This window comes from Syngnathus typhle, linkage group LG11 (genome assembly GCF_033458585.1).
Source record: "Syngnathus typhle isolate RoL2023-S1 ecotype Sweden linkage group LG11, RoL_Styp_1.0, whole genome shotgun sequence".
NCBI classification, from domain to species: domain Eukaryota; kingdom Metazoa; phylum Chordata; class Actinopteri; order Syngnathiformes; family Syngnathidae; genus Syngnathus; species Syngnathus typhle.
In genome coordinates this window covers 9890180-9903004 of record NC_083748.1, presented here as the reverse complement: position 1 = coordinate 9903004, position 12825 = coordinate 9890180, and the positions used below count along the sequence as shown (strand labels likewise).

General features: G+C 42.6%; 1 protein-coding gene across 2 annotated transcripts in view; it reads right to left on the bottom strand.

Annotated features, from left to right (window-relative positions):
- kif21b (kinesin family member 21B) overlaps positions 1 to 7104 on the bottom strand; it is a 38934-nt gene extending 31830 nt beyond the window's left edge. For both annotated transcript variants that reach the window (XM_061291225.1, XM_061291227.1), the window contains exon 1: positions 6711 to 7104. In XM_061291225.1, coding sequence (XP_061147209.1) covers positions 6711 to 6751 — 41 coding nt within the window. In that variant the 5' untranslated portion in view covers positions 6752 to 7104. The remainder of the gene's footprint in view (positions 1 to 6710) is intronic.
- Between the last annotated feature and the right edge of the window lie 5721 nt (positions 7105 to 12825).

Sequence of the window (12825 nt, the reverse complement as noted above, 5' to 3'; positions counted from 1 at the left end):
GTTTTCATGTACCACGTGGGACATTTCTTTCAACTGTCGGTGTAATTAAAAGAGCGGAGAGCTGTCCGTGTCGCGTGACAACATTGAGGACATGAACGCTCCAACGTGCAAGAAGGCGATCTGAGGGGAAGGGTTTCAAATAACCTATTTTGTCGAATAACGCGCAGGACAATAGTGAGTGCAACCCGAGTTGCTTGTTTGTAAACAATAAAATGTGACAACCAATCCAATGTATCCCGGGAAAATCATTTTGAACTATTTATGAAAGTGGCATAAAAAAAAAATGGTGTCGCAAACTGGTCCCTGCTGTCAAACTATGGTTGCTGTCAATCAGCTGGATGGATGAACATGGCTCATTGTTACACGGGCACATCAGTGCGCATCATCTGAGCCGATTCTGGGTCAATCCCCCTCATTTCCGCTCACCGTCAGTCTCGTCTGCTCCCCCCCGGGAGGAGGGAGGGGGGGGTGACAAGAAAAATTCAAATTAGCATGCTTTTCTTCGTTTTCACAACAGATGGCCTTGGCAAGGTTAGAGAGGTGCGAGTCTGCTTGATTCCAATCGACTTCAACGTTTAACACGTTCACCGTATTTTGGATGGGATGAAGTCTTTTCTTTTTATTTACAGTAGGTGATTAATAAATAATACGTGTTGTTGAAGACACTGAAGAAGTGGGGGAGATACCTTTTGGATAATCTCCCAAAGGCCAAAGAAAATGTTCTCCAAAGATGAAAGCGCATAAACACTTGAGACAAAATACACTGCAGCTTATAAAGGGCAGCAAACAAAAGGCTGGAAACATGCTAGGCCTCATGACTGATGCAGAAGAAGTTGAGCAGATTCCATCAAGTGGCACAAAGACACCCTTTGAAGAGGCTCACAAGGCTGGACAAATAATCTTTCATGTAAAAATTGTTCAGTGGCCCAGGGGGCGAAAACGTTTTGTTCTAAGAAGCACTTCATTGTGACACCAAACAAGACGTTGATATTGTATAAGCGAAGCGAGATTGGTCTCGCAATTCATATTGTCATCCAAAGCCAGTTTATTTATGTGTGCGTGAAACTAATTTAGCTGTCTGGGATGCAACGCACATCTTTATTATCATAAATAACCATGACACAAGCTGTTCAGAATAAAGTGTGTTATGTTATCTGCTAAATTGAACAATATTCATTTTCCTTCGAAAAGTCACGAGATGCCTAAAAGCATCAAAACACTTCAAACGGAGCGATTGCAGCAGTCAGTGAATAATTTGAAATAAAAATCAAAGTGGCCAAGATTATTTATTTACATCATTTGCTCATTTGTGTTTGAATTGAGTACACTATTATAGATGTTCAAAATTCAATGAGTAATGTCCCATCTTAATGTTTCAGACTAACTGTATGCTTTTCCCCTCCATCGGACTTGACCCCAAATTAAAAATGAGCATCTTTAATTTCAATTCATGTCTTGGTGATGTTTCCAAGTGTACCTCTTTTATTTGTGATCACAACAAAACAAGCTCTTAGACAGCAGCGATTAAGCTACTTAGCATTGCAGGTGCTTATTGGCCAGCTGGCCGGCCCATACACACACACACGCACGCACGCACTTGTGCACAACTTTTGCAGACCACTTTAGCAGAAGTTTAATCACAATGTAACACCTAACCCCGGCTGCCGTTAATCCCACCAAAATGCACACGCACAAAACAGACGCACATCCCACCTCTTTGTATTACAGCAGATTCTGACGGCTGCTCCACTGAAGCGTGAACAATATTGCATTGGACACGATCTGGCCCAAATTCTGACATGTATGGGAACACGGCAAACACGTGCAGCTGTCCCGAATTATTCATACGTCACGATGCTCCTTTTAATAACAACACTCATGCTCACATATGCGGACGCACGCTCATTGCATGCTATTTTGCATGTTTACAGCAGCCCCTTTCCACAGCATTTCTTTTTATTTTACAACCATACCCCCCCCCCCCCCCCACACACACACACACCCTCTACTTCACCAACCCACCCTCTGTCTTCCTCTGACTTTATTGGCAAGTGTGTGCAAACTCAGCACAGAGCACAAAGACCCGCACCAACATCAGACTCATTCACACAGCATCCTCTGGTTACACTCACCCGGGTGCACTGTCAAAAGGCTCTATGCTATGCCCACTATCTCTCTCTTAAAACACACACACACACACAAACATGCAAACACAAAATGACGAAATAACTTTACAGCTTTTGCATTAAGTTTAAACTCGACTCCCTGGTTGAGGTGAAGGGTTTGATTGAAGCAAAAAAATAAGGATGTCATGTTCTTGTTATGACTATAAAAAAAAAAAAGAAGTTTTTCATTGAAATTATTACTGCGCTGAGAGCTCACGCTTTAAAATTCTTAACATTGTGATCCGATTAGATTTGAACTGTGAAGAGATTTGTCGACGTCCTGCGTGATCAATTCAGACGGAATAATAAAGTTCCGAGTGACTTTTGAGGCGTGCAGTTGATGAATAATCTGATCAAATTCTGATTTGAACAGGTTTCACTTTACTTGGATAAAGAAATAATGACCCTTCATTGCTTCAGTAACATAAACAGTAAATTATCTGAGTAATTCATTTTAGAGACAAGAAGTTCATTAAAGTCTTAGTTATCCATTCATCATTCTTTACTATAAGCTCATAGGGAGGGGAAGTACATTGTGGTCAGGTCACCACTTAATCATGAGGTTGACACATGGACACAGTCAATGTTCCACTTCAATTAACCTAATGAGCACGTTTGCTTTTTTTTTTTTTTGCAAGAGAGATTAAATGCAGTGAGAACATTCAAACTTCTTGTTATGAGATAAAAGTGTTCAAGGAACTTTTTTTCCAGAAGACTACAATTCATATTTTGACTAAGACGAATCATCAGAAGCAGCCGTTGAACAGGAAGTACGAATAGTTCTCCAGTGGCTTGACAGGAAATTATTCTGCAACAACAGCAAACCATAAGAGGGCTGTTCATCCGTGTGCCAAAATGCCACATCTCATTTTGAAGCAGCATATATACTCCAACCAACCAAAATGAAACTATCCATTTCATATAAATGCACATAACAAATGTTATTGAGTTCCAAGTTTGTTGCAGCTTGGCAACGCCTTTGTAGATTGGCCGCGACCTCAATCAGACAGAGCGTGTGCTTGCAAAGCTCTGTAACACAGCAGTCAGCTGTTTCCAAGCAGGTGAAGTACACAGCACCTTCAACTCTTGAACCCCAGACACTCCTTCATGCTCAATGTTTGTATTATTATCAATCCCAGCGTTGCCACAATAAATGAAGAAAAAAAAAAATGCTGCTTAATTAATCAGTCCAAGCGTGACTGAAACGATGACAAAATTTCATTATTTGGGGCTTGCACCATCAAATGTTTGGATTTTTTTAGTTTTCACTCTAACCATTATAAACATTCACCCGGGTTAACAACAACAAAAAGGGAGCATATGATCATGAGGGTGAAGAGGAAGTGGTGCGCAGTAGTCGAAAACCCGCACGGCTGAGCTCCATGTCATGTTTCCTGCTCGTACCCCTCCCCCATCAGAGATTTTTTGTGTCCGACCTTACGTCGAAATTGCAACACAATGCAAGTAGCTGAGGATAAGTTTTTAACTAACTGCTTTTCCATACACTCTCCTAATAAATTTCCCATTGTTCAGTGTTTGCAGGTGAACAAAGGCTCTCACTCTTCTCCACTCGCAGCAAATCTGCAGTAGGCCATGAATGTTGAGAGCGAGTGCCAGAAATGTCTCATGCCGCGCTGACCCGCATGAACACCAAACAAATATGCACCACCTGGAACGATATTTCCCACCTACGCCAAAAAAAAAAAAGGCCGCCCCTTGGGAGACAGAGCCCGTGTGGCAGCGTATGAACGCTCACAGGAAACAGGCGAGACTGGTAGCCTACACAGGACACACGTCCGACAACAAAACTTTTTTCGAAGCACCCAAAGTCTTTGTGTGTCAATTGGGAGGGGGGGCTCACCTTATCATTTTGTGACGAATTTCTCCATAGAAACAAACATCAGCAGGCATGCTGGTTTATTTTTTCAAAAACAAGTCATGGGTTTCAGGCACATACAAGTGACGCCTTTATTCGTTTGGCTGAGTTGATGCCTTTATATCCACGCTTCCTTGCCGTATTCATGAGACAAACTTGGCGATTCGCCGGGTCACAGAGCTTAAATTAGAGCGGGAGAAGATCCTCGAGGAAAAGGCTGTTAAGGTGAGAACATCTATCAGCCATCACAAGGTCAAAGACCGCACCGCAAACGGGCTAAACAGATTGGTCTTTGTGTCTATTTATGGTCGGCCGTGCATGCTGACTTAGCACTTTGGCGAGAGTGACTTGCCGCTCTCGGACGACGACTTGGCAGAGTTGCCGTGAAAGAGAAAACAGGATTACGCAGGAAATGTGCGCACGGCTCTTGCCGTGTTACAGAAAGTAAATTACTGACATTTACAAGGGCAGACTGAGGAGCTCGCAGTAAACTTTCAATTTGGGCCAGACGTGTCACTCTGGAGGCAAGTTTATTGAGGTCTCACGATGGGCGGGAAAATGTAACGGCTATAGACGTCCAATATCAATTTTGACAGGGCTGGCAGCGAATGAGTTAAGAAGAGCGGACAGAACAAAGGACCAAGGACACAATGAGGAGAAAATGAGAAAAAACAAGACATCACTCGTCGTGGTAGAAGGTTGATTTTGAAATCTGAAAACAGACTTTAGTGGGAACGTTTGTATTTTTATGAACACGTGTGTCTCCATGATGAACTTTGTTCTATGTTATCGAGAGCGCAAGTTGGATTTTTGCACAACCATTGGCCTTACCGGATTCCTCTTGTGCGGGTGTACATCTTGAGATGTCGCAATAGCATAAGCTGACTAAGGGTATTCAGAAAGACTGTTTTGCAGGAAAAGCAGTAGTTGCATTATATGTAAAGTGACATCATCAAATGCAGGCCTTGGATGCATTTAAAGCCGGTTCACTCATTTTTGCCAGTCTGTGTGAACTGGAATTGTTTTTACATTTCCTTTTTACTCGGCCTCAGCTGCAAGTTGAATTCAGTGTGTGTGCACATTTGTATGCATGTATTGTATGTGTAACCGTGTGGCGCCATTCTTCAAGCAGCCACGTTTGAATGCAGATTGTAGGTCATGTCACTGGTCATTGTTTGGGGAAGTCAGCGCAGACATTCAGGAAATGGATACCGCCGACTCAGACTGGGTCGGCCCTCGCTCCGACCTCCTTTGCCCTGCGCCGTGTATGCTCGCTCACGCACACTTCATGCGGGCTGGCCTGAGGGCACTACAACATGGGACCAATTACAACCGCCCCCCTCTTATCGGTGGCCAACTTTCTCAGGTTAAAAGTCTGCGAGGTCAGCGGGAAAGCCGGCGGAGCTGAGCAGGAAGTTTATTTGCGTCTCATTTCCTGTCAAATATACATTCGGTGCCACTTAGAGAGCACGTAAATACAACCACATGGCCGAGAGCAGAAGTGCGAGCTCGCCCACCGGCATTGTAATTATACAAACGCTGTTTAATTACCACGTGAGACTCTTGCTAATAGGTTTGAGGCGGGGTGTGTGACTTCAATTACCTACGGATGACAGATTTCGCTCGACCTTGTATATGTTCGTCACACACTGGCTGATTAGATAAATATAATTAAAAGACGGAATGTCATTTGATGGCAGCTGTCACATTCAAACAAGGCTATCACCTGCTCTTCCTCATTTCAATCAATACGTTCAGTTGAACAGCAGCTGGCTGTGAGGCTTCACTTTTTTTTGTTGTTTTATGCCTTCCCCACTTCCTGTTACTGTCACTGTGAGCGAGCACAAAAGAGATACACTCAGCTGTAAATGGAAAAGTGACTCCCAAGCTTGCCCTGGGGAATCGAGAGCTGCGGTGCGGTTCGTCTTAAAAGGGTCTGCGACCCCCCCCCCCCCTTTCGAATTCCATGAATGAATGCCTCCCAAAGTGAGGGCTCAAGAGGACAAAATTTTGCTTGAGTGCTATGACATTAGTAATGAGATGAACACAAACTGTCATCGTTTTCATGTAAACATGGAATGACGAGAATGCTTCAAAAGTCTAGCACATGCACGTTCATATGAATAATATTTAGGGGGGCTGCCAATATTTTCTCATGTGAACACAAAAGCTGCTGTGCTGTCCTGTCCAAGCCTGGAGGTGCTTTTCCAACAAAGGCAGTCTTCCAGGCTGTGCCTTTGTGTTTAGGGGGGGGGGGGGGGGAGTACAAATCAGGCTCCAGTAAACCATGAATATTTTTCTTTTTATATCACTTTTGAGATTAAGACAAGAGAGCCCATTCTTTTACTCCACACCTGGCTGCAGCTGTCCTTGTCACATCAGCCTCATATTAAATGAAAGTATTCCACTCAACATGCTGTGGAGGACAGCATGCAAATGCTGAGGTCGTGTGTGTGTGTGGCACAGCATGCACACCTTATCAATACAGTCACGTGCATACACAGTATTATAAAAGGTAGATAACCTTGCAGTATCATTCAACATAAATAGACAATCAGTGAGGGCTGGAGGTGTGCATGATGTTTCAGACTGATGCCCGAGGGGGACAGACACAATGTGGTCTGCAGAGCACCACACACCTACAGAGAAACAACAGATCCGAGGCTTACCTCAATGCAACCTTCACGCAGCAGTCAGCCAGGCTCGCCATTGTCTCGTCTCAGGTCCCAAGCTGGTCGTGGAGGATAACAGCTGTTTGGATTCAGTGCGTGGCCGCGATGCTCTGCAGCGGCGACTCTTGGAGTCTCAGGTCGGCGGGGTAGCCGTCAAGATCTGCCCATTAACGACTGCCTCTCCTGAACTCCTGTCTGTTTCAATCCTGCGTTGGAGATCATCTTGTCCGAGCCGGGTGCGTCCACCACGTTGCAGACTTGGATCTGTGATAGCAATGTTGTTTTCAGTGAGTCCCCTTGGCTACATGTCTGAAACACATGTGCACGCCACTGAAGGTAGCAACGCTCCTGAGAAACACCGCAGCTTGATGGAGCGGCGAGACCATAAACTCAACTGGAGAACGCTGCCTTCATGATTATCGGAAATATTTAACTCCTTCGAAACGTACCGGTCATCATGTCAAATTGACTCTCATCAACATTTTAACTTTACATCTCAGAGATACAAGTCATGCATGGAATATTATATGCAGTTTTTTTCCTGCCGCAAAATTCAACTACAATAATAATAAGAAGGGGAGAATCGAACAAACGCATCTCCTGATCATATTAAAATTGATGATATTACCTTGTGTGAAAGTAGTGAGGGTTAGAAACACATAAGAACTCATAAGCATTGGATCTTAGTGTAATTACAAATCTGAAAAGTGCTGCGCCTTTTCTAAAATCTGGTAATAACCGAGTGTTACTGAACGCATCGTAAACTTGATTGACAGATATTCTGACCAACGACTGGTGTTCTTGTGGCGGAGGAGTCTTCGCGGCCCCGCCCAGAAGCTCACACCCACATATGAGGCCACGCCCACACTATAAATTGATCGAGCGTCAGCGGGTTCGGTTCAGTAGTTTAACTGCAGCAAATAATGCACGCAGCCTATCTAATCGTTACATTATTGCTTATGGTTTTACAGAATATGGAGTTAATTTGCTTTTAGCGTAAATGGGAAGTTAGTACGTACACTTCCTCCTGCTGAATCAAATCTAAAGAGGAAGTCCTTTCTTTGTCTCTCTTTGAAGTGTATTAAAAAAAAGTCAAAACTAAAAAAAAAATCCCAAACTGTTCGACCCTTGGTGACCAGTCCAACTTCTCAGCTCAAAGTCAGCTGGGATAGGCTCCAACACACCGCAGTATTTTTGCAACATGCAATACGACAGTCATGAAAATGAAAATCTGTGATCACAGTAAATGCTGCATTGCTGGCATCTGGCAGAGCATCTGATTTTTCAAAAATAATCGGGTGACCTGGAGCCTTTCCCAGCTGACTTTGGGCTTCAACTGGTTGCCAGCCAATCACAAATCAGCCAAAACATATATTAATATTCTCAGCTATCGTGTTTTCAAATACCCTATCATGCAATTTATCGGCATGTGGGAAGCCAGAGCAGATGGAGAACACAGGAGGTTTGAAAGCACTGTTCAGTACGGCCTTGTGACAATCAATACAGGACATCTATAATAATAATAAACATCTTCTCACAGTCTCACACAATAATCATATTCATGCTATAAAACGCAGTCCAGCAGCAACATAAGCTCAGTTTGCATGCTTGAGAAGCTTATGATGAGTGCTATACGGAGATCCTGGTGGTGATGGAGGTGCTACACCGGCAACGTTCCCCAGAAGCAGTATTGGATTCCACACAAGATTAGCATTCAGTTATGAGGATAAAGCTTCAATCTCCCTTCATCTGCTACTCGGAACTCGTCAGCCTGCACAGCAGCCACAGCAAACATACACACAAGTACACACACTAATATACTAAAGTGTATCTTGTTGACTTGTGAACTTCACAAGACATGTAACACAGTTACATAGTTTGATCACCAAGTCCCATGTATTCCTCTAGGGGGAAATTTGCAAATGTACCAAATCGTTACTCTGAATGCCACTTTGTCAGAAAAGCCCATTTCATAACTGTGGCATGCAAAATCCTCAGGACATTCCAGTTTTGTAATTGCCACAATATGCTGCTGCCTAATCCTTATTTCCACGTATAGTCAATACAGACTGTCGAAAGATAAACACTCCTGATGCCTCTTGGCTCCGTCTGTACCATCAATCCTTTGCAATTTGCATTTACGTCCTCTAGCTACAGACAAAGAGACAATAATACGCTTCAAAACCAACTTTTATGCAGAGTCGGATTCTGTGCATCTTCTCAGACAGAATTTCTTGGTCCACCCTGAACATGTATGTAAATGAAGATGAAATCATAATTACCTGAGGATATTTTGTTTTAGTGACATTTCTGTTTGGTAGCTTACTCTGAGATTTTCCCAAGATAAAATAATACTGAATCAATGAAGATTAGGCAAGGAACGTTTTTCTCTCCTCCGCCTTTATAGGTCGCCTGCCTCAAATAGAGGCCACAAGCGAAAGATGGAAGATGAGACTGCACCCCAATGTATTTCCCCCCCCCCCCATCTTTATACTTTGATGTCTCTATAATCCCCGCACATGCATTTTCTACATTTGGCTTTGAAGCTACTAAAAGCTAATCTCTTATACTCTCCTCCGGAACAAAATTGCCTGAATTGGCGCTCATCTGACTCAAATGAGTGGCCAAGTGAAAGTCAAGGATGTTGAATGGAGAACAGTTGTTTCACTTTCCCAAAATCCCCTCGAGGGGGGCAAACGTAGTCGGGTTTAATGAGAAAGTGTCTGTGCATGTTTGATAGTGTGTTACAGAGGAGCCACTTATGTGTTTTACATTATCAGGGTTTGTCAGATGGTGGCGAGCACATCTTGGCAGTGTGACATCTTCGGTAAGCAAATTACATCACTATTATATTTCAGAGAACGTTTCATAAGGTACAAATAAATAATTAGCTTCAATACAAGCGTCACTATAAACCAGCAGAGAGCTCTCTGCAGATTTGGTTTTGCTGCCATTTGTTCAAAACCAAAAACATGCTTCCTCCCCCACCCTACTGTCAGATATCAGTTCCGAGGGATGAACACAACCCACTGTGGATGAATGTTCCAGCTCTCGGGCAAAAGTTGACCCACACTTTGCTCCATATCTGCCCGGCCGGCCTCGGATGTTCCCCGCTGGGTTGCGAATGCGCGGCGGCTGGTTCAAAAGCCGTAGGGCAAATCATAATGGCTGCAGCGGCCTCGGGAATCTTCACTCATTGACTGACGCACTACCCCATTAAAAGAAGTCTATGTGTGTGCGTGTCAATATATGTGTGTGTTCAGAGTACAAAATCAACAAAGAGGAGTTGTTCCCTGATGGTCAGCTACAAACTCTTGCCAAGTCCCTCTCATTGTCATTCACAAAAGACTAATAGAGTCCATCTGTGTCACATGACACAGACAAGGAGGCCAAAAGCCCCCGCAGCTGTAGCTACAAGCTTGTACTGCAGTGAAAGGCCTTTAAGACAATAGTATCATAATGTACCTGCATTATGCAATATATATTTGAGACACGTGTATGAAGTACATTTACAAATTGGGACAAGCTTTGAGTTTATAGTGTGAACGGTATTACTTTTTTTTTTTTTTGCAGTGGCAGAGTTAACGGTTAATTTAGATACAGAAATTCAAACTGGTACAATAAATTATCACAGTGAAAGGTGTTTAGAAAATTGTGTTCATTTTATTGAAATTAACAGGAGGAGCAAAATATTAGAAACACCTCTCGGCATGGTGAAGTTCAATTGTACACCTCGTTGAATTTAAATTTAAAAAAACACATTACGATTCATCGATGTCGTAACGAGAATCAAGCATTTTTAATGAAGTCACGATTTCTTTTATTCTTCTTTGGACCAATTCAATCATCCAGTGATGTTTACACCGTCTAATGGTTGGAGGTTGACGATTGCATGACTTGCATGAGTTGTTTTTTTCTATCCAGGACATTTATTTAAGATTTGAAAAATATCTGTCAGATGATGACAACTCTGTATTCTGGTTGTTTGATAAGAAACAATAAATACTGCCTGGCAGGTGTATTTACTAATGTCGGACACTATATTCATCGTCCGTCCCGCCTTGCTCCTCCGAAGGGTACTTTGCACCTCGTTTCTATGGAAACAGTCTCTAAAGCAGCCATGCAGGAGGAGATGCTGAGCTGGTAGAAAAGCCTCTTTGTGTTGACACACCAGATAGGTCCAAAGGGGATAGAAAGAGAACTGGGGAGCTCTAAAGTTTGTCAACTTTGTATGACTTCCTCTGTTTCTGCATACATTTCCCATTTCATGCAGTCCTAAAACTAAATCGATTAAGAAATTAACCAATATTATAATTTGGACGGATTTAATTAAACAGAACCATAGCGTTTCTAATTGTTTATCTGCCAAATGTTTCACTTACCTGCCGTTCGCTGTTTAGCCACAGTACAATATAAAAGTTAACAAATTAATAAGATGCCCTGACAAGCTGCATTAAATAAATACAGTAGGACCCTCAAAAACAATCTATTGTTGGATACTAGTTGACCTCACGGTTGAAGGAATCATCATAAAACCTTTATTGACGGTACGTAAAATCCTTTATGTGACATCAGTGCCTAATAAAATGAAACTAAAATGACTCACCCTTTGGTGACAAGTGGAGAAGAGAAGGAGGCTTGTAGAAGGCCAATTGTAGTTTGCATTGAGATAGACGACAGCTTACATCCACCATTAACTGTCACGGAATGAGTTGGAAATAGGTGTGATGGCAAATATTTACATACTTAAACTGTATATTAACAACAACAAAAAAATCCAGATATGTAATCAATCTACCAGCACATGCATGACAGCAAAACATCATATGCTGAGCAAGTACTGTTATGACATCATCGCCTTTACGTGATTGGGAGTGTTAAATGATGTCGATACTAGGGGTTTAAAGTCGAACTCATGGCGCTGTGCCGTATTTAGAAAAGAGAAATTCCATTGTATCTTATTATTCGGTTGCTTTTTTCAAATGAAAAAAAGATATCAGCTTTTATTGTGACCAAAACTTACAGGGAGCTGCATGCTAGCAGATGAAGTAGACACATTTAAACATTACATTTAACTTAACTTCTCCCTACTTGAGAGCATATCTGTTTTCCCAGTGCTTGCGTATAATCTCTGTATGTCCTCCCGCATTCCACAAACATGATAATTGAAGACTGGAAATTGTGCATGTTTGTGAGTGTGAATAGAGGCGACCAGAATAGACCCACCGAATGGAAACAAAACTTCCAAAATCTATCTAGATGAAAAATGATGCCGAGCCATGCTGGATGACAAGTTGTGCTTGAGAGGATGATGGATGTTTGTATGTCACCTGACATAAAATGAAGATGTGCCTGTTCCATTCATGTGCTGATATGGAACATTGACATGATCCCAGGAAGTCCACATTCCTTACGAAATGGTATTGTGGTTTATTCCAACATCATTGACTCGCTCTCTGTGGTCTTAAAGAATCTTCCTGATTGGCTCCTCCTCTGTGGTTTTGAGGAATCTTCCATACTCGAGTCCTGACACGTATGCAAACAAGACTATTTTAGTAGACATTCATGACTTCTGTTCACAAATATATGTTAAAATGATGTGCGTGGGGGGGGGGGGGGGGGGGGGTATCCTATTGCTTTTAAGAACCAATTTAGTTGACATGTCTATACAGAAAGCTGAGCATGCACACTGCAACGTAAAAACACAAGTAAGCAAACAAATCAAATTCCAAGCTTGTTTTCATTCGCAAAACACACACACACACACAAAGCCCATACTCCATTCTCTGAGTAAATTGGATTGCTGGTGCTGTGGGGGGGGGGGGAAACTTGATTATAAACAGCCTCCCCCTCACTCTGGTGGCGAGCGTCACTTAATAATGCTAAGTGCATCGACACGTCAGTGCCCTCACTCGAGCCCTGTGTAGAGCGCTACATCAATTTGATACACCCTTCATTCAAGTGTAAACAAATATATTAAGTACAGTAAATTATAAGGAGAGTAAATACTGTGCATTACTTCCATAAGCAAAACTTGCGTCTCGCTTAACATATTCATCTATCCACTGTACAGCATTGGCTTAGGAGGTTTTGGGGGTCGTTTGAAAGTCAA